Here is a 23,136-nt window from a genome sequence, read left to right on the forward strand (position 1 = left end):
ACAAATAGCCACAGTGGCTTGAGGAATGCAGACCAACTGGCCAAACCGCAACAGAGCTCTGGAATCCTTCAGTAAATTTTAGTAATGATAGCTGCCTCTCTCCAGAAAAAAACATTAGTGAGCGTTTTGGGATCTGATTTTGATAGAACGACGTCAGAATCAAAAGAAGACTTAAAAAGAAACATTAAAATGAAACAAACAATTTTTATTTAAACAAAATAAAATATGGTCAGAAATAAGTGAAAAATAAATTAAGTACTAATCAAACAGATTTGAATGCAGATTAGCAAAGAAAAAAAGAAGTACCATCAAAAATACATACCTGATCTTCACATGAAAAAATGAATTGGAATATCTGAAGAAAGAAAATTAAGAAAATCCCAATTTTAGATCTTAGAAAATCCTCACAGTCCAAACCTACAAAAATGGACTGAGTGCCAAAGCGAACGTAAACCATTGCAGACGGGAAGAAAATAGAAAACATTTCCAAGTAAGTTCTGAAGAATTAATGGGAGCATGGTGAAATGTCAGACCCTGGAGATAGTACAGACTTTTATCCCAGTAAGCATAATGATTACTTCTTTCAATTTGATCTAGAATTCATCAGGAAGCAACTCGTGAGCTTTCATTGCAGGCTTAATGTTGAGTCCTGTGTCTAGGGATGAATTAGGTTTACAAGTATATATTTATAAACATTAGGATAAAGTTTGTTCAAGTATCTATTCTTAATCTGGATTAAGAATCTCAGTCTCGAGTCTGTAGCTACTTATTTTTCAGATATCACACAAGGAGAGAGTAAGTTTCAGGATGCATAGAGGTCTAACTACAAGCTCTCACAAAGTACACTACACAATAGCATAAGAAATTATGGAAAAAGGGGATCTTTTTTCTATTTCTTTGGCCACTGGCTTGTCAGGGTGAGCCCCTCAGGCATTGGCTCAGTGGGTTGTCCATCACTCTGTGGATCAACCCATGCCCTTTTGAGGATGTTCACATACTGTTTGCTATACCTTTACATTGGAAAGGAAGCCAAAGTAATAGCACCTCTAAGGCACAATGTGACCTGTATAAGGAGGCTGGTCTCTCCGCTCAACCATGTTCAATGCTTATATGATCCACTTCACCAGCATTCTCTGCGGACACAGCATTAATGTCCACTCATAAATCGATGGCACGCAACTCGTACTCTCTTTCTTGGAAAAGACTCCCAAGTCTCGGAACAAGTTCACTGCCTGCATGAATGGATTCACCAACAAGATGAAAAATAACTGTCGCAAACTCAACACCGACAAGACTGAAGTTGTGATCTTCGGAAAAACACCTCGCCAGGGGACTCCTGGTGGCCGGTCGAACTAAGACATACATAGCCAACCAAGCACCCATACCAAGACCGTCTCGATTATCAACAGCAGGAAATGGGGCATGACCATGCAAATCAATGTCGTCACAGCCTCCCACTACCACACCTTGAATATGTTGAGGAAAATCTTCAAATGGATCCCAAGCAACACCAGCAAAACCGTCACACATGCCCTTGTGATCACCAAGCCATTTGAAGAATAAAAAACATCCCGAACTCAGCAGCCAGATTCACCCTTAACCTCCCATGCACATCATGCTGCACCACATGGAGCTCCACTGGCTCCCTATACACGAGTGCACAGGCTCGCCCTCACCTTCAAAGAACTACGTAGCACTAGCCCTGCCTACTTCAATCGCTGTATCTCCTTTCATAAACCTTCCAGACAACTCCGCTCAGTCAGACTTCTACTCTCACACAGCTCATGCATACACAGAACTAGATCAGAAGGTCGGGCCTTCTACTAAATCTCTCCTGCTTCACAGCAGAGCTTCCTCCTCTCTTCTCGAGTTCCTCAAGAAACTAAAGACCTGGGTGCTCGAGGCGTGGCTAGACTCACATGCTCAGCTCCAGAATATCCTCCGGGTGATGGAAAAAGGATGGCAAGTAGGTCCTCTGCTACTTCCACTGCCTTGTGGCATTGACATAATTGCAATAAATTATATATGCATAAAAAAAGACAACTAATAGCCGGGAGCACAGGGAGCCACTAAGTACTTCATCAGCAGCAGCACAATTATAGTAATAAGGGTATAAAGTAATTTTGACAGAGGCCATCTTAGAGTGGACATAATGCATATAAATTAAATTACATATAATCAATAGTAAAACACTTTGATAGTCGAAAAATGACTTTAATTGCGTATGTAATGTCGCACAATGTAAGGAGAGGGAGAGAAAGTTGGGGGTGTGGTGCCTATCATCCTTAGAAGTCACTTAGGAGGGACACCATCAAGGGCCAAACAGTGACACAAACTAAAGTGTACTCGAGGAAGCACGCACAAATCATTTACAGATGCCCAAAGCCAATTTAAATATGGCCATTAAAGTCAAAGCTTCCTGGAATTAAGTAATCAAATATCCTCAAAAATATGCTTTTGCAAGAACAGCAGCCACACAATGGGGCTAGAGTGATTTTCTGTTACTTAAACCACAGGACTAGATCGGGGCATCTTCGCTCTCATGTCACAAAAATAATCATGTAACTGATGCTAAAAATTATAATTTTAAATATAGCTATGTCAAAAAAGAATAAAAACAATGGTGCCCCTGTTTTAGAATATGGAAAACGTAGTCTCTAACGCGTCTAATGAAACAGAGATGGTTCCCACCAGAGGCAGTGGCAAGGTACAAAGTGGTGCAGCACCACACAACCACTAAAGGAATCTAAAAACAAATGAACATCATTGAAGCACATTACCTGCTCATTTACTACTACCACTACTACTACTACTACTTCCTCATTTACCAATCTCTGTACCAAGCTCTAAGAACCCTGTTCAGTGACCACAATAAGAGTGAAACAAGAGACCTTATGACTTTTAGGAGACAAGTAAAAATCAGTCTTCATTCTAATCGGATTCATTGTGTATTCTGAGTCTTGGTTTTAGCTCTTAAATATAGAAAAACGATAAGACAACTGTGGAGATATGTTGTCATTTTGCTATTTTCATTTATTTGCTTCCAAATACAGCAGCCATACCTCCATAATCACTCGAAACTTGAGACAATACCACCAGTAGGTTTAGTTGTATGCTTTTTACTCACCTAAACCTTTCTGTCCAGGATTTTTTGCAAAATTAAATGTAAACTGATAGAAGTCTTTGAACTTTAGTGCATCCTTTAGTTCTTGTTCTAATCTTGGCAATACCGACTTCAGCTTTTCCGTGCTGTCGCACCTGTTGAATAAGAGAATGCACAATAGTGACATTTTTGTGACAGACTTTACCCCACCCATTACTTGGAGAAAACAAATCTTTTAAAAATGGCAAAATTGTGAGAAGTAGCTGCCTTTTTTCCAACTGACGTATTTCTTTGAAATAGCTTAAACGATATGCTGTGCAATCTTTTCACCACCCGGCAAACCTGAGAATGGAGCACTCAGGTTAAGCCATCATACCTCATCAACCACATGCCAGACACATCTGTAACCCACTAGGAAAACAAACGCAACGCCATTAAAGCCTTGTTTGCTGTCAATGTCAACAAGACAGCACAAAGCAAATCACCAGAGAAAATGGTAAAATAGCCCAGCTTTAAGAAGCTCTCAAATGCAGCCATCTCTGCTCTCGAGGTAACTGCAAACCAAGATATCTTCCCCTCGATCATCCTGAAATGCCTCACCGGAGAACTACTCACACTATTTCCCCACACCGTAAACGACTCACTCATAGGAGTGGTCATGGCATTCACAAAACATGGGAGATTGCCACTGCTTAAGAAAGCCAACTTCCAGCCAGACAACTTAGCATCCCAGCAATCTATCACCCACCTAACCTTCAACTGCAATACGATACAACAAGCACTGAAAAAGTCAACAGGTTTAGCTTCTGCACAGAGTATAGACAACAGAAGCAGACAGACACCCAGAGAAATAGGCGACACAACACACAGGGCAACTCAAAAATAGGCACCCAATGCGCACAAAAAACATTTACAGGTACTTTTAAAAACGTAACCAAAGGGTATACAAACACCCTTTTCACACCTCCACAGGCACCCAGACAAAGAAGACATAGCAACTCATACACCGATAGGCAGCCATACGAGCAGTTATTGACAACGGACATAGAAGCACACGTGGATCGTGGAACAGGTCAACATGCAGAGAGCTGGATGGATGCCAGACAAATTTAAATCAAGCATTTAGAATGCAATGGGTCACGCATTCATTGAAGTTAGAGCTGTTGGGTTTGAAAATAACAATGTTTTTTACTTTTGTTTTTTTTATTTGCAGTGGATTTATTATATTTGCATACCACTATTGCCAATGGTATGAAAAAGCAAAAATAAAAAATATTGTCATTTTCAAAGCCAACAGCTCCAACTTTAACAAATGCAAGACCTAGTGTATTGGAAATGCAAACGGTCTTGCATTTGTTTGAGTTATTGGCATTATAAATGGCAATGTTTTTTACCTAGCCATGTTGCAGGGTGCAGTACCATATGTTGGCAAAATAGGTCCTTTGGGACCTATTTTGGACACATAGTACAGCACCCTGCAAAGTTGGAGTTTTTGGCATTATAAATGCCAATGTTTTTTCTACCTAGCCATGTAGCAAGCAGGGTTCAGTACCATGGGGCCTTTCTTGGCCACATATGATACTGCACCCTGCAAAAGATATGGTATATCCACCCTACCCATAATGAATTGCATGCAAGACAGAACTACGAGGACATTCAAATAGCCATGTCCATATACAAATTAGTAGCTTTGATATGTGACAAAAGAATTATTATATTAAATCCTGATTAGCTTGTACTCTGTATGGAGCTGATGAAGGGAAATTTGTAAAGGTCTCATATAAATGTGAGATGTGCTAGTGAGTAAAGTAACCACTCCAGCCTTCCTTAGGACCAACGTGTGTCCCGCCTGAAGCCTTTTAAGAAAATAGTGCTCTGAGGCTGCAATTAAAACCTAGGGAGTAACAACACATGTGACATGAGGTGTTCTCATTGGAGGTTATAAGAAGAGACAAGGCGGTACTATGGAGGGACTACAAAGCCTATAAAACAAATGAAAAACCACCATTTACAAAGGACAGGGGCAGGAGCCAATTAAAAATATGGGTGGAAAGTGGGCAGAGCTTCATACCATATCCTGAATCCAGCATGTCTCAATGAAACTGCGCAAGCGCCGCCTAGGCAAGACCTAAAAATAAAATATTGGCGTGTCAACACTCATTCAGCTCTTGACCTCTCCTAGCGGCAATCATTTTCAGTACAGTCCACTCAAGAATACCCATTTCATTATATGTTTCCTGCATAAAAGGCTCCATGGCAAGAAGACAAGAATCAATAACAACAGAAATATACCCTAAAATACAATTTAAACACCTTAACAAAAAAAAAAAAAGTTTTTAGAGCAGGACCAGGCCATTTTCGAAATCTCACAAACTGAGATGGGAGACTTTTCTGAAGCTTAGAAGCCAGATATCGGCAGGCACACCTCTCAGAGCATTCAATCTTGATATGTGGGACACAGTAGGCACATATTTCCAAAGCATAAGGATCGGTGTGGGTCCACCATGCTAAATGCAGTGTAGAGATCCAAAATGAGCAGTCCTGTCACAGCCCCACTAAATCAAGAATTTCAACCATGACACACCCCAGAGAGAGATTTTCTGTTTCATGTCGCAATCGTTTGGTAGTTAGTTATGGATGCCACTAGGGCCAAGGACAGGCTTTCAGGAGTGGACAAACCACCCCTCCCTAAAACGAATGAAGTACCACCTCAGATAATACGCTAGAATTACATAGCTGTGCCACATAGCTCCTAATGCAAGCCCCAGTGATAAATGGAACTACTACAGGGCAGGGATCCACTGGGGAGAAAATTCGGCTGTTTGAAATGGAGGCTAGAACAACATAATCTGAGCTAAATTAAGATAAGCAGGAAGGCTCCAACCATTTTTCTGGGAATGGATAAGTGCACGATCCGTCAGAAGAGAACATGTCCCTAAAGTGTTATAGATTTTGAACTTTTAAGAGAAATAGGAAACTAGTTAACTATGAAATCGATGTGAGAAGAGACACAGTTTGCTAAATGTCTACATGATATAACACAGAGAAAGAGGAGTTATCAGACTGATTGAGTTTTTCAATCGAGACAGCACAATTCTGCTTATTCGAGACCTTTCAAACAACTATTTATTTGGACTGATTTTACAAACTCTTTTCGCACAAGTGGGTTAAGAATTTCTCCAGGCCCGTTCAGCCGGTCTAGTTACAAATATAATCTCTATTAAGGTATACATACACCAGATATTTTGGGGTTTGAAACTTCCAGATGAGGTTTTGGTTTGGTGGCATTCTATTATTTAAGGTGTCACAAATTACTTCATTCAGCGTCTCCAGCAAACCATCAGAGTTGCTTGGATAGCAGGCATTCTTAAAATTCCATTATGGTACATCCAAGACCGACTTACTCTACAGATTAAAAGGGGGGGGGGTCCCTAAACTGAAAAAGAAGGCAGTCGGTACACCAAAGGCGAGGAGGAATTTGTTCCCAAAAAATCTGCAGGTGAACTCACTGGAAGGAGCAAAATTGTCCAGGCTGAAAATGGAGAAATTAAAAAAAAGCAAATAAAATGCCGCACAAATTAATCCTTCCTAAACTAGATCTGTGCACGATCCGTCCAGCATTTCAGAAAAGAGTTCCCTTCAAGGAATGCCTCATCCATCATCAAGGAAGTTCTCAGCACTCGCCACCTACTACAGTCCAAAACAGAAAAACCTTAACCCTTCTTCTTTTACCGCTTTATTAGGAGGATCTCAAAAAATCTCTCTCCGGACTCAAGCCAAGGAACTGTGTTGCTTCAGAGCTATGACCGTGCTTCATGAACACCAGCACATACATGCACGCACATTTGAAAAAAGGAACTAAATAACTTAACACCAGTTCACTACAAACCTGAGTCACACAACAGTTCAATTAAAAAGGAACAAATGTCAACTAAGATCATCTCAATAGCAGGGCTCCTGAATCTGCAGATTCATGACTGATGGAGTCAAAGCAGACTCATTAAAAGCATATATGTGATGTGCATCCGCACACTGGTAGTATATTGCACATTTGAACAACAACAGATGTCATTAATCATAATGACCACATTCTATGCCACTTTTTTGAAGATGGCTCTTAACCACTATTTAGAGTAAAAACAGGATTAGGCCACTTTTTTAAAAAAAACAAAAAAAAACCTTTAATTAAGGCTGTGTTTTCTACTGTGAGGTCAGACGGTTCAAGAGAGGACATGTGCCTGTTAAGTTATTTTATCTTGCGAACAACACTGTTTCAAGTGAAAATTGAGAGCACCACTGTACTGCGTTTTCATCACAGACAGTAGGAATGTCTGCAGTATATCAATAGTTACTGGACATATTCAGTATATTAGCCAGTGACCAAAGGAAACCACTACTCACTGAGAAGAAAACTAGATTTTCATGCTTATACTCCATGTTACAGCAGCAGTATTAAGCCAGTATATGAGACTGACCTCCAGGGGCCGCATTATACATGCGGCGCGTTTTCCTTAATTGCGCTGGGCACACCTTTTAAAAGGTGCGCCCAGCGCGATAAAGGAAAATGCGCGCTGTATTATGATGGATGTACTGCCCCAGGGCAGCCATGAACTCGCACTGCCCCGGAAGCAGCGCATTTATGTGAAAAATGGAGCGGCTGCTTTGAAGCCGATCTGTCTTTTCACAGTGCAGGCAGCAGACCGGCTGCACTTTTAAAGAGGTTGTCTGAGCGTCCATGGGATCCCCTTCTCCCTCTCCAGAGGGCTGCTTTCAGGGGGAGCACCGATAGAGCACCACCTTTTAGGTGGCACACTGTCAGTGCGCCTCCGGAGAGCTTCTTTGCCTCTGCATCTGCATCTGTAATAGGACGTGGGTGGATGCCCCCATGCAAATGAGGAAACGCCCCCTGAAGATAAAGCTTGCTCTTTATGTGCGCCAGCACCATCAGCGTTACAGAAGGAGCCGCACAAGGGTCTGAGGCCCCTTCTGTAATACCAAAGTGCCCCTGGGTGCGCAAAGTAGCTGCAAACGCCTGTTGTGCCCCCTGGGGCACTTTGAGTAATGCGGCCACAGATCTACTTGGTGATGTCAATCGCTCATGCATGCACCCTATTCCCACCCCTCTCGGAGTCTCATTCTGTGTCCCTCTACAAACGATTCCTTTGTAACTTCAGATCCGTGGTGCAACTTTACCAGAGTTGTGGTGGATTGCTATGAATGGAGAGAACTCAATGACTAAAGCAGAGCAGATATTTCATTGATGAATATATGGTTTTACCTTACATTCACCTTTCTATAGCTTATTAACATTTCACAGAAGGAATCAGGCAAACACTAGCAGACCAGTTGTCTGAATTCAAAAAGGCGTCTTTTTAGTGGCTATCCCAAATGAACATGAGGTCTGAATCTGGAAATTATGTAATAAGCCGGGATTTCAAAATACATGTGGCATATAAAAATCGATGTGCTGCTGATACTGTGAATTTATGTCTCTCTGAGCAGAGATATATGAGATCAAAAACCCTCTGCTATAAGGATATAGACCGAAGGGTTCCATGACCATAGAGAGGAAAGAGGCAGAAGGCAGAGATCCTTTATTAAATCATGGAATTCCGAGATTATTTTCAATATCCTTCTTATATACAAGCAGGGGGTACTTTATTCAATATACTATAAGGCCATATCATCACCCTTCCCAAAACCTGCTTAAATCCTAAGTGTCTTGATGTTCAATGCAGACAAAAAGAGTAGAAGCAGAACCCGTACTATGAAATGAAACATGCCAAAAAGCAGTTAGTCATTTTTGCAAAAAATTTATTAGAATCTAATATTGTACGACAGGTTAAAGAATGAAACAATAAAAGCTAACATCCAGAATGCAATATAAGCTCTGCAGGTTTGTGTGCCTGGACAGGCTGGAAGAAGTCCCCAACCCCCAGACTGCTTGCATATCTTCTGGTTCGAAAAACCTCTAACAAATGTAAGCCTTGACTGATGAAAAAGAGTGGAGTTTACTCTCTAAACTAAAGTGAGACTTATTTTTTGCAGTTTTAAATAACGCGAACTCGCACCAGAGGTATTTGAATGCTTTACATGAGCACCAGTTACAAGGGCACCTTCATTAGGTCTCGTGGCGTTAACACCAGAGAACCTATTGTTAGGTCTCGTGGGGTTAACCGCGCGAAGCGCGGTCTCGCCAGAGAACCTATTGTCAGCGACTCTGCTTTCCAGGAGAGGAGACAGGAGCTGGCCACGCACTTCTTCAAGAGTCGGAATTGAGCGGGCCACGCCCACGTGAATGCGCTCGCTGTGCCCAGCTCCTGTCTCCTCTCCTGGAAAGCTGTACCACACAGCCACACACCCCCCTGCTTTCAAACACGCATGCGCACACAGAGACACACACACACACGCACACACATACACATACACAAGCGCACATACACATACAGAGACACCCCCCCTCCGCACACACACACACGAGCGCACAGAGATCCCCCCTCACTCCAACTTAGCCCCACTGACCGCATCGGCGCCGGGGTGGGCTTCAGTGGGACTTCTCTCTGCGGGGTGCGCTCCATGCGGGCCCCCTCAGCTCACGGGAGACCCGTACTGCCGCGCACTCCAACCCCGCCCATGTCCCAGGCAAGGTGGCAGCACGCATGCTCAGTGCGTCAGCGTGTGTGCACGAGCAGCTACTGTGCCGCGCACTTTCAGTTTCCCTTCCTAGCCCTTTGATTGCTCTCCTCTTCCTGGGCTCGGTGGGACTCACAGCCCTCCTCTGGGACCGTCCGACACAGGTGAGTCACCGCGGATTTCTGCAAAGGGGGCGCTGGATATTGTTTCTGTTCTGCAATCTGCCCGTTTTCGAACGAATGCCACTTGTAACAGACCCAACTATTATTAGACGTGATTCTATGAGACAATTCGCCACAGTCCAGAAGGCACGGGAAATATGTTTTCCACAACACGTTCAGACTGTTACTCCAGTAAATGAATGTGGAGGACAATGATGGTCGAAAGTCGAAACTCCCAGCACCTCGCCCAGGTCACCCTTCGGCGCTGAGCTGCGATGGTCGGGTTACGGGCAGCGCGGATATTGTTACCTTAAACAGAGAGGAAGCTGCAGGCAGCGCTTGGCCTAGAGGTGTGAAAGTGCAAGCGCTACATCCGACTAGGGAAGTGGAGACGTGAAGAAGCTACCCTCTCTGGAGGTGCAGAGGGGCGCCTCGCTTTATTGGGATGTGAAAGTGTAAGTAGTACATTCGTCTAGCAGTTTGGAAACACTGGTTTGTGGTGCCTGTTAAATGACTTTCACATCATCCGTAACACTGAGGAACTCCCAGCACCACGCCCAGGTCACCCTCTGGCTGCGAGGGTCGGGTTACAGGCAGCGCGGATATGGTTACCTTTAACAGAGAGGACGCTACAGGCAGCGCTTGGCCTCGAGGTGTTAAAGTGCAAGCGCTACATCCTTGGGAGTGCAGAAGTGCGCCTTGCTTTCTGCGGGTGGAAAAGTGCCTGCGCTCGCCTGCGAGGAGGCTTAGAGGCAGGCATCACTCAGCGAGGGGGTGCATGTAGCACCCTGACTGGTGGTGCAGATATACACAATGTTCATTAGAGGTGGGGGAGTGCAGGCTCCACCCTGTGTGGAAGTACAGAGGTGCAATACGCTCTTCGTAGGTGTGGAAGTGCAGAACGCTTTCGGGAGGTAGGAAAGCGCAAACACCTCCCTGCATGGAGGCGCAGGGGAGCACAACTCTGAAAGTGGGCAAACGCATACCCGCCCTGGGTCAAGGTGAATAGTGCACGTCACCACCTGGGTTTGGAAAGTGCAGACATCACCCCGTAAGGTGCAGACATGCCAAATGCTCTCTAGAGGCCGGAAAGTGCAGACATCACCACGCTTGATGTGCAGATATGCCCAGTGCTCTCTAGAGGCCGGGAAGTGCAAGGATCAATCCACGTCGGTGGATTGATATGAATATTTAACCTGTCACAAAATGTGTGAATCCGGGGGTTGGCTCAGTGGGGCTGTACCAACCCCAGGGCTCAGGCTTGCAGCCTCCCACTTGCCTGTTACTGACTGCGCCGAGCTGGTGAGATATCTGTTTCCTATCAGGGTCTGGGAGGGAGAGGTGGGGGCGGGAAGGGAGTTGGTTAAGGACGGTAGAGGGAGGGGCACTAGCTAAAGGTGACCGATGGCTGAAAACAGTTGTTTGGTGGAGGGAGGGTGGAGGTGAGTGAAATGGATGCACAGATGTTGATAGTGGAGGTGAGGTGGGGTGGGAGAGAAGGGCTAGAGGTGGCTGAGCGACATCCCTTGCTATGCATGGCTCCGTGAAGGCATATCAGGCGAGGGGGGCGGGCAATGCATAGCTGGAGAGGGAAGAGTGACAGCTGCAGGGGAGAGCGAGAGTCAGCATCGAGCACAATTAATGACTTAATAAGCTTCATCAGCTGTTCAGATATCGAGGGTCTGAGGCCCGGGAAACAAAAGGCACAGATGGAAGCTGCTTGTAGACTGGTCTGCGGAGGAAGGCAGTCAGTAAACAGATCTGTGAGTATAGGTGACCTGTGGAATAATCTGTAAGGCAGGACTATCTATAGACGGACCTAAAAAGGAGAGGTGGGGTTTCTGTGTGTTGTTATTTACGGAGGGACTGTTTGTAACTTGGTCTATAGGAGAGGACTGTAGGCAGGCGGGTCTGTAAAGCAGGACAGTGGTCTTTTCAATGGTTTACAGTGGATGGTGCTGTGTCAATCAGTGTTTGGTGGAGCAAGTCCTGCAATCTCATCTTAAGGCGGGCATTTTAAACTAACCTTTAGACGAGGGTGGTTTGTACAGAAAATCACGTGTCAGCTTACCTGTAGGGGAGGGCAATCTTATTTGTGTGTAGAAAGAGTCCCATGGTGGTGGAGGCTGTCAGTAAACTAGTCTACAGGGGATCCGTGTCTGTGGAAACTTTCCAAAAGGGGGCGGGAGGGGTCTGGTCTGAAAGGGACTGCAGCTGGGGCGGTTTCACCTATAAGGCAGTTCTTGATGGCTGCTATTTAGGTGTATTGTGTTTGCATACACAGAGGAATCTTTCGGAGATGGCTGTCTATAGACCGGACCCAGAGTATGGACGATTGTGTGTAGAAACGTCTGTGGGGGCAACGGATACAAACATGCAGTGGGTCTCGCATTTGCGCAATTTTAAGCTTTTGGCATTATAAATGACAATGCCTTTTAAATTTCAAAAGCAACACATAGATAAAAGGTTTGTCATTTACAATGCCCGTAGCTCAAAGTTTGAGCTCTTGGCATTGCTAAATAATGCAACACCAAAAGCTCAAACATTAATAATGCGAGACCTATTGCATTGCAAATGCTTGTTTTTTGTAGGCAATGGGGAGATTATGTGATTTTCCCCAAATCACAAGATGTTGAGCCAACGCCAGACTAGAAACTAGTTCCCCCAGCTCCAAAGTCGGAAGCACTGGCGGTTACACCACATTTTTTCCCCAGACAGAGAAAATGATCTCTTGATTAAAGTAGAAATCCTAAATATACGTTATAGTTGAATTCTTTTTAATAATTTTCAAACAACATAAAGGGCAAGACCCTCTGCTCCTCTATCAGAATGCAAAAGAGACAACAAGGTTGCAGTGGACAACATAACCTCAATAAGCATGGAGCGGGCCGATAGAGTCAATAGAAAAGAACACAAATAAAGAACATTCCCAAACGGACCTTCCACCCCTGCCCCCACCCGCCCCACCCGTCCCTCGTAAAAAAAAAAGGGGGAAAGGGGAGGAATATGGGAAAGACAGCAGATTGATCAGCAGCGTCGTTTGCGACGTTTCGTGGGATTGTCACTTGCTATCTGCGTATCTGGAAGATGAAGTAGTCAGAGGTATCTGGGGCATGTCAACTCTCGGAACTCGGACACCAGGAGGGTCAGGAAGGGCCGTCACAACTCAGGGAACTCCGACCCCCTACCGGCCAATGTGAGCGCGAGCTTCTCCATACCCAACACCGCCCAGAGTCTCTGAAGCCAGCCATGAGTGTGTGGGGAGTTGTGTAGAGCTCCAGTGGATCAGGATGTTCTGTAAGGACGCTCCTAGGGCAATCGCTATCAACCGACCCCTCCGGGACTTAAGTGGGTACGTTAATGGGTTAGGTAAGCCCAGAAGAATGTAGGAGGGGAAACGAGGGAGCTGGGTTTCTAAGTGCAGGGCCATTTCGTCAAGGACTTGGGACCAATATGGCTGTATGCGGGTGCAGCTTCACAGGACATGTTCCAGTGTACCCCTCTCCCCACACTCCCTCCAGCATAAGTCGCTCCACCGTGGATCAAAGCGATGCAGACGCTCCGGTGTGTAGTACCAATAGGTAGCAATCTTGGTTAAGGTCTCTGTGAGGCCCATATGGTATGCAGAGTGTCGTGACCTAAGATAAATGCCCTCCCATTCCTTGTGGCCCATGGATCTCCCTAGATCTCTCGCAGCGAGCGCGACCTGCATTATATGTGTGAGTGGTAGGGGCTAGGAGCATCTTATAGAGGTCAGAGATGATTGTTTTGTCAAAGGTGCGTGTTATCAGCCTATTTTCATAGGGAGACAGAAGATTTTGCGCCTGCGGTTTAATTTGTGGTTGTAGTGCCCAGTGTCTAACCTGGAGGTATGGCAGACATTCCGTTTCTGGGAGACCATAATGTTCCCTAAGCTGCGGAAATGGGATAATACCATCTAAATCGAAGAGGTGGCCCAGGGACCTGCACGGGGAAGAGCGCCAGGCTTGAAAGGCCCGGGCCTCTGTGCCAGGTTGAAACTCCTGGTTGTCTAATAGTGGTGTGAGGGGTGAAGGGAAGGTGGTTAGTTGTGTGTGAGCGCTGGTGCGGTCCAGGATTCCAAAATGGTGCCCGTGATATGTGAAGCATAAAGATTAGCCGGTCGGTGATGTTTGTGGAGAAAGGGAACTCCCTGTAGTGGTCTGCCCGCTACTACCTGGTCCTGAAACAGCCAGTGCTTTTCTGATTCCAGACACTGCCATTCCACGAGGTACCTAAGCTGAGCAGCATGGTAGTATAACTGAAGATCGGGCACCCCCACTCCTCCCTCCTCTGGCGGCAGGACTGCAACCTGGTGACAGAATCGCGGCTTACGGCCGTGCCAAATGAAGTGCGATAGGTCCGCCTGAGTCTGCTGGATCCAATCTAGCGGGGGACGGAGGGGAAGAGTCTGGAACATATATAAAATTTGAGGGAGTATAGTCATTTTAGTAGCCGTTATCCTACCCAGCCAGGATATTGTGCAATGTTTCCACCTGTTTAATTCCTTCCTAATGAGAGTGCGAAGATCGGAGTAGTTAATGTCAGAGGTGGCTTGGATGGTGGGAGCGAGCTGGATTCCTAAGTTTGGGATCGCTGCTGTCGATGAGTGAGAGTATGTGGAGCGAGGGAGAGATTAAGGGCCAGGGATTTGTCCATGTTGATTTTAAAGCCCGATCCCTGAGCAAAGCTGTGCAGTTCAATGAAAAGGGAACTCACAGATGTGATCAGGTCCGAGAGGGATAACAGGATGTCGTCAGCGTAGAGGCTTATGGGGTGGGTATCCCCCCCCCCCCAAACTTAATTCCAGCTATTAGAGGATGTCGGCGAATCCTGAGTGCTAAGGGCTCCATGTAGAGTACAAAGAGGAGGGGCGACAGGGGGCACCCCTGTCTGGTGCCCCTCCCAAGAGGAAACCGAGAAGACGTGTGGCCGCTGATGCTGACCGTCGCGATGGGCGATCGGTAGCAGTTTAAGATCCGGGTGCGGAGTTTCTCGCCAAAGCCAAAGGCCATCAGAACCATCTCCAGATAAGGCCAGTGCACCCTGTCAAAGGCCTTTTCCGCGTCAACGGCCAGGAGCATATACTCGCCCTGGGTGCGGGACGCCTTTTCTATCGGATGTAATATGCGCTTAGTGTTGTCACTAGTCTGCCTTTGTGGGATAAAACCGGCCAGGTCAGGCTCGACCAGTTGTGCCATGTAGGGCGCCAGTCGGGTTGCTAAGATGCTGGTGTAAAGTTTAATATCTATGTGGAGCAAAGAAATAGGTCTATATGTACTACATACTGTCCTGCCCTTTCCTGGTTTTGGGATGACTACTACCGCCGCCTCCAACATCTCTCCTGGAATCGCTCGAGTTATGTTCGAAAGTGTTGAACAATCGTGTTAGGATGGGGGCCAGTTGGTTGCAGGTGGTCTTACAAAAGGCGGCCGTGTAGCCGTCTGGGCCGGGTGATTTGCCCACCTTAAGACGGGAGATTGCAGAAATGACTTTCTCTAACTGTATGGCTCTGTCTAGGTAGTCAGCCTACGCTTGGGACAGGGAGGGCATGCCAGCAGCAGCTATGTACTCAGCACTGCGTTGAATAACTCGAGGGTCCTCGGTATAAAGGTCCGCATAGAAGGCTCGAAAGATTTGAGCTGTGGTTGCGTCGTCAGTTACAGGCTCGCCCTCCGCGGTCTGGACCCCTGTCGCTGTCTGGCCTCACGCAGCTTGTTGGCGAGAAGGCGGCCGCACCTGTCTCCCCCTGTGTAGTAGGAGTGTCGAAGCCGGAGGGCTGCGTATTCAGCCTTATCTTGATATAAGGCTGCGAGTTGCATCATTTCTATACAGAGTTGGCGCCACGCTCGAGAAGCGCCCGTCCTCTGGTGCAGTTGCTAGAGTTCCGAAACTCTCTAAGTGAGTACCACCCTCTTGCGTTCCCTATCCTGATTGTGGGCTGAAGAAATCGCTATAAATTCCCCCTGAGGACTGCCTTTAATGCTGCTCCCTGAGTTGCCACGGAGGTGTCGGAGTTGGCATTGAGGGGGTTATAATCTGTAATGGCTTTCTGAATTTGAGTAATCACTGGTGGGAGGTGTAGCATTGTGTCGCGCAGGCGCCAGTGTCTGAGAGGAAGCGGTGAGCATGGGAGGTGGAAACTGGCTAGCACTGGGGAGTGATCCGAGAGGGAGGCTGTCAAAATATCAGTAACGGTTGCGTGCCTGAAAGAAGGAGGAGCTAAGGAAAGAGTCTAGGCGCGCGTAGGTTTTGTGGGCTCCTGAATAGAAAGTGCAACTGCGAGAGCGTGGGTGGAAGAGACGCCAGAGGTCGGACAGTCCCAGATCCTGAAGTAAAGTGTGTCCCGAAGGCATGAGTATGCCCGCTTGGTTCGTCCTCTGACAGGAACGATCTAGCTCATTGTCAAAGCCAATGTTGAGGTCCCCCCAGCAGTAAGTGTCTGTCCGGAGCTGTGGCTGCTTCCTGTAAAATCGTGAGGAGGAACTTAGTCTGTCCTTCGTTGGGTGCATATATAGATCTTATAACAAAAGTTATCTCTCCTAGCATGAACTGGTTTGTGTGTAGGCGACCCCTGATCTCCGCTTGCTTCTGCAGGACCCTCCCAGGGAAGGAACGGAAAACTAGGATGGCCACACCTGCTGATTTTCAGGTGCTAGGGGAAAACAGTTGTGTGGGGAATGCTTTAGACTTCATTCTGTGGTCATCCTTGGAGAGAAGGTGGGTCTCCTGGAGTAAACATATGTCAGCCTTAGAGTGTTCTAGGTGGGGAGAATAGCTCTGCGTTTGATCGGGTTGTTCAAGCCCATCACGTTAAAGAGTAAGGATTTGAAGGGAGTGTGTGCCATCAAAGAACTGGGATCCGGACAGGATGCGATGCGTGAAGTTGGCTATGGGGAACAGCAAAAGGTTCATAGGCATCGAAGTAAGCGTGGGCTGACCAGTGGTGTCGAAAACGACAATTCTCAAAGGGTATCCGGGGGAGGTGGATGAGCAAACCCAAACCCAACATTAAACAAAAAAAAAAAAAGGTCCCATCAAAGGGAACATCCTAGTCAAAAACAAGGGGATCAAAAACGTGGAAAGAACCAACTTTCAAGGAACATAGTCCGCCCACCCGGGGAAGGCGGGAAGTCATCGAGTGGGGGCTCGTGATGTAACCAAGGGGAGAGGACCAGCTACCCCCGCCAGAAATCAGAGAGGCGTAGGCAGGGACAAATAGGTGTCAGCTTCTCACTCGGTGGTGGAGTTCGTTCCGGCCAGGGCGTCGGTTGAGGAGGCAAAAGCATCCTGCTGCCCTTTGCTATGTCCACTTTATTTGGTTTCCGGATCCGCCATTGTCTGCCCTGGCGCTGCCACCCCGAAAGTGTAGTCTCAGGCCCCGGACTGGTGCTTTGGCGGTCGCCCTCCTCCTCCTCGGGCACCGCCAGGCCCAGCAGTCGACAGTATTCCATAAGGGAGCGCATTTGGTGGAGTTTACCATCGAAGCGAAATATAAGGCGGAACGGGTGCCCCCAGTATTACGAGATGTTGTGCTGTCTGAGATGTTCCGTCACTGGGCAGAATTGCCTGCGGCGCTGCAGGGTGATCAAGGCCAGGTCCTGGTAAAGTACAGGAGAACGTCCTTGATAGGAGGTAGGGTGGAGGGCTCTTGCTTTCGTAAGGATGGCCTCTTTGGTTTTGAAATCTTGCAAACATACTAGTATATCCGCAGGAGGGGTGGTGGGCGTGCGTGGCGGGCCGACTCTGTGCGCTCTGTCTAGGGTGATTTCTGTGTCAGGTGTGGCTGCCAAGATGTGGCAGAAGAGGCCCTGCCGACCCACCCACCCTTCCGGACCCGGATGTTATGCCAGCGTGATCTGTTTTCGAGGTCTTTTAAGTGTGTCCGGACGTCCAGTTGCTGATCTTGTAGCCGTATAATCTCCTGCTGAAGAATGGCCACCTCCGTCGTGGTAGTGTTACTCTTATTCTCCAGAGTTGCGACCCGTTCCCCCACGTTATCCACATCTTGGCAGATCTTCCGCATCTCAGCCGTCAGCTCCGTCTTCACCGTTTGTATATCAGCCCTAAGAGTGTTGAAGAGCGATTCCAGGAACGCCTTAGTGATAGGCTCATCTCCGGCGCTAGGGGTGGGCCGTGTAGTCGCCATTGAAGGGGATGCAGTCGTAATATCATGGATGGACTGAGCTCTCCCAAAGATGTCCTGCAGTGTTTTCTGCATCCTCGTCCGGGCCGAGGACATAGTCGTGGGGGCTCCGATGGAGAGCCTGTGTCGGAATACAGTTGCCCCGTGGAGTTCAGAGAAGGAGAAGCTCCAGGTACCACTTTCAGTTGCGGTGTGGGTTAGAGCTGGCAGCCTCTGCCCCTCCGGCGACCAAGGTGTTTGCGTGTGCAATCAAAGAGGGAGCGCTCCTCGCAACCCGGGGGGCGCGCAGCCACGTCACCTCAGGGTCTATCGCACCCGGCGTGAAGTCCACTTGGCTGGTGGGAGGAGGCTAGCCGAACTTGTGCCTCTCCAGGGAGCAGGCAGCGCGGGGAGTCGAAGACAACCACGGTAGCAAGCGCACTCCCCACTTGATGCGTCCAGTAAAACCACTGCCACAGTCAGCCTCCACAGTCCGTCGCTTACTCGAGGCAAGAATGTCCTCCAGCTGCACTCACCATTGCAGGGCGTGGAGGGCTCCTAGTGCTGGGCCAGTCTATATATGGAAGGAGCAACATGCAACAGGCAGCAAAAACCACCCCAATAGGTCACCAGAGAGGGAGGGGGAGGGCTTGCCAGACCAAGATGCAGGGTCCCCGGTATCTAAGTCAATGGCGCGCCTCCAGAGGCTCCCCCAATGTTCCGCCAGCAAGGGCCTTCTCAGTCACACACAGCAGGGGCCTACCTCCACCGCTGGGCCCCAGTCCGCTGATTTCGCCAATCTCCCTCATGTGCGGCAACTCTGTGGTCCAAGATTCTGCAGTCAATTGTGGCCTGCGTCGCCCAACCCCAGGACGCCGGGTCCAGGCCCAGTATAAGGAGTCCCGCAGGCACCGCACCACTGAGGAGAGGCTGACCCACAGTGCAGCAGGTCAAGGCAGAGCCCAGGAGGCGTAGCTGAATAGTAGGCCGGGGCCAGTGCTAGAGCGCCGGCCCAACCGCTGACAGCTCCGGTCGAGCAGTCTCTCAGGCCTTGTCGGTGGACGCAGGGCCGATTGGGCAGGCGGGCAATAGCGTCTGAGGTCTTTAGGAGCCGCAGGTGAGGCGGGAGAGGGGAGGCCTCGTCTCGATCACCGCCCGCCACAGCCCAGTACCAGTGGGGCCTAAGCGTCACCCATTGTGGTCCAGGGCCCACGCGGGGGCTGCGGCAGCGGTCCTCCACCAAACAAAAACGGCTCCAGGTAAGAGTGAGGCCGGGAGCGCTGACTTTGTGCGCGACGGGTGGGTACTCCTTTCTCTGTCCCGCTGCCGAGCGGATGCTGGCCTCGGTGGGCCCCGACTCAGGTCGCCCCTATCTCGAGGCTTCCTCTCTGCTGCAGGCGTCCCGGCCAGGCCGCCGAGTTCGGTGCTACAGGAGTGTGTCTGCGGCAGATTGCCACAGCCACCGAGGACGGGAACGGAGTCGGGGGCCCCTCCGCCGCCGAATCCCACTGTCTCCGGACCTCTGACAGGCTATTCAAAGATAATTACGTACAGGAGCTCCGATGTCTGCGTCCTACCACGCCGCCATCCTGGCCACGCCCCCACTAGATATACTTTAAAATGAAGAAACTGAGTGTGTGGAGTGCAACATTTTCATAAAAATATCACACTACTCAGAAGCAGGCCTGCTGCTAACTGCTGCTTTTGGCTATTGTGAGACTATCTTACAGCTTGTCCTTAAGGAAATAAGCTTCACTATGAAGGCATAAAGTATTGCACACTTTAGTGTCGATTATGGCTAACACCGGTCTGAGAATGCTTCTTGCCTTCAGTACAGCTTCAACAAATTACCAGATGGTAAAACTGTATCAAGGAGCTTTCCAAACCAGTTACCAGGAAAGCATTGACTGCAAATCCCTCCCCGTTACCATTCCACAATTGGATCTTCTGGCATTTTCGACTGTATCCCGTGGTAGAAAGGTGATGCAGGAAAGCACCATAAATTGAACATTCATTGGAAGATAAATGTGCGGAGTTTCCTTTCATGCAGAAAAGTATGCCTGCCTCCACTTTCTAAGTAGCAAGAAGAGATGTAAACTGTGTTCCAGTCTTCACCTCAAAGTCTCCAATGTCAACTGTCACAGTGCTTGGTGGGAAACAATGTGATCGAGAGATTCAGATTCCTCAAAGGAATAAAGTAGTAAAAGAGGAAAACATCGTTCACTTAAATAAATGTCCTAAAAGGCATGATCACAGTATGAAAATGATCCAAGGGAAGCTCCTGAATAGCAGAAACATATTTTTCTGTGGAGACGTAGTGACTGCTTCATGTAGTCTCCCAGCAAGGATTATGGTAGCAAAACAAGATTAACAATGAAAAGGGAATGGCTAGATATCAACAAAAAATATTACTCAGAAGGCAAGACATTTGGCACTTTTCAAATAGGACTGAGAAGGGCAGATAGTCTTCTAGGTATCATCAGGTAGTGTATGAAGAGAAGGTAACAGGAGTGGGCATCCCCTGGACCTGCTAAAGACCCATCAAAACTTAACCCATCAAAAAATGCCCTCTGGTTTTCCGTCTGGGAACCAGCAAATCATGCCAAAAAGAAGTAATGAAAGATGGCTTTAAATCATTTGGGGATAGTAAAGGAGTAGGAGAAGTCTTGTGAAGCCTCAATAGGAATCAATTTTGATAGCAATGTTCTTTCTTTTCCAAGGCATAATACAGGAATACCCCTTGCTGACAATTTGTGGAGGGTAGATATTTTAGAAGACAAATTAAAACACTCAGGTGTATATAGGCACAGCAAAAGAGATCTATGTGAGAGGCTTTTGTGTTAGAGAGAAAGCTCTGTACGAAACTTTGAGAGGAAGATAAGAGAAGTCTTTTAAAGAAATAAGGTAGAGACTTATCTATTTCTGGGGCTACTCATACCAAAGTAATAAAATAGCATTGGGAAAAAGATCTAAAGGGAGCTTTGTTCTTCATCTTGTGCTAGATTTTCTGGATCACCAGCATGCTCCATGATACAAATGTATCCACTGCTGGCATCTGTGCCTAACTCCATGGTCATATGATCAAATCCTGGTAGGTTCAAATCTTCAGTGGTCAATAAAATGAGTTCTATAGAAATGGGTAAGAAAAACATCTGTGATGTTTCTCCTTAGCACAAAGAGATCCCTTGGAGTGAATGTGCGTTCTACTGAAACCACAGCAAGAATCATTGAGAAAACTTGTGGGACAGAAGTTAGTCCAAAAGGAAGTACTTTCAACTGCAAAAGTTAATTGCGGACTATAAACCGCAGATACGGACTGTGATAGGGAATTATTGGAATATGAAAATAAGCGTACTGTAAATTCAGAGACACAGGACAGTCTTGAGGCTGTAGGCCAACAAAAATGTTTAAGAGGATCATGATCTTGTATTTATCTTTTCTTAGAAAGGTGTTCAATCACCAAAGCTTCAGAATAGGCCTAATACCTCTGCCTTTTTTGGGGAATCAGAAACATTGTTGATCCCTATAGTCCAAAGAAACGATGTCCTCAAAACCCATGGCTAATAAGGAGAGAATCTGCCTCTTCAAGAGGTGTGAGAGGGTGGAACAAGATGGAGATTGGAAATGAAGGAGGAGTACCTGCAGAAGACCAGGACTGCTATCCAAATTGGATTATCTGAACAACCCTATAGATCTGTGTTCTTCCCTGCTTTCAAGAAAGAAATTAAGTTAATCTGTCACCAGTATGTGTCTTGTGATGGAGGAGTCAAACCTAATTCACTGTAGAAGAGGCCGACATGACCACACTGACATGCCCCATATTTTCAAGTGGATTATGGGACTTTTCACTAGAAAATGCATCAGGCATCAATAGTCATGTCCAACATTTTGGGAAATTTAGAAGCTTTTATTTACTACTGTAGATTTCACTTTGCTCTTCATGAGTGAATTCTGGAAACTGCTGAACAATGAGATATCTCCTTTGCGCCTGACAACTGATTCATAAGGGGCTCTTCAAAAGCAACTAAACCCTCAAAGGCCCACTTTCTTGTTAAAATTTCCAGAAAGAGAGATGTTTTTGTCATAGCAACCTGAACCCCCATCAACGGTGTCCCCGCCGCTTTGTGAATCACAACAGAAAGCTGCAAGCGATCTGCTGTAGGGAGACCTTCCGGTGACTACAAATTATCAAGAGAGGTATCCAAGCAACTAAGATCTTGAAGATCCACAATCAGTTGTGTGTTAGCATTCAGTGCAAGAACAACGTAATCTCCTTTGCGGTAATCATCCTCAATAGTGAATGTACCTCAAGACATTTGAATAGGATGTGAATCAGATCTGCTGCAACTGCCGCTTTAATGACCAAAGATGTACAGTCTGTGCTTTGAGCAAAGATTGCTAATATGGCCTCCATGAACTCCTTTTAGGGAATGAAACCGGCTTCAGCACTGGAGTCTACTTTGAAGAGGAAATCATGAAGAGGGGTAAGATATTTCTTTAGCTCTTCTGCACTTAGCACAATGCCCAAAAGGAAAAAGTCTATGATCTTTTTTGTCCATCTTGTGACGGTTAAGGCAATTTGGTATAAGATCAGGAGTGGGCTCCAGATGGGTGTCTAAAGGGAGACCTCGAACAATTTGGGTAGCCATCACTCATTTTGTATTCCTGTCCCTGACTGCTTTGGGATTCATGGAAAGGGAAATATCATCAAATTTCCTTTGTGCTGAGGACCCAGACACCATAGACCCCATAATATTCGCAATGTGGTTCCACTACCATATTGGTTGCGGATAAGTAGAGCATTCTCAATCAATCAATTAGGATTTGTAAAGCGTGGCTGCTTCACCTGTGAAGGTGTCGAGGTGCTGTGAGATTATGCTGCGGCATTACACTGCCTGTATCAGGGAGACATCCCAGAAAAATAACCAAATATTGACAAATGTCAAAAAATTGGTGAACGATTTCTCAACAACCCCAGATTACAGATCTGTGGAAGCATGGCTAAAAGGAACTGGCATCAACAGACCCTACTCACTTTAAATGTACAAGTGATTGTGAACTGTGTGAACACTGATTGGAATGGGGCCAACTAGCAC

General features: G+C 47.0%; 1 protein-coding gene across 9 annotated transcripts in view; it reads right to left on the reverse strand.

Annotated features, from left to right (window-relative positions):
* DCUN1D2 (defective in cullin neddylation 1 domain containing 2) overlaps positions 1-23,136 on the reverse strand; it is a 199,846-nt gene that overhangs the window by 69,278 nt on the left and 107,432 nt on the right. For all 9 annotated transcript variants that reach the window (XM_078658055.1, XM_078658056.1, XM_078658058.1 and 6 more), the window contains one exon: positions 3,128-3,258. In XM_078658055.1, the coding sequence (XP_078514181.1) occupies positions 3,128-3,258 (131 nt within the window). The remainder of the gene's footprint in view (positions 1-3,127; positions 3,259-23,136) is intronic.

Source organism: Lissotriton helveticus, chromosome 8 (genome assembly GCF_964261635.1).
Source record: "Lissotriton helveticus chromosome 8, aLisHel1.1, whole genome shotgun sequence".
Lineage (NCBI taxonomy): Eukaryota > Metazoa > Chordata > Amphibia > Caudata > Salamandridae > Lissotriton > Lissotriton helveticus.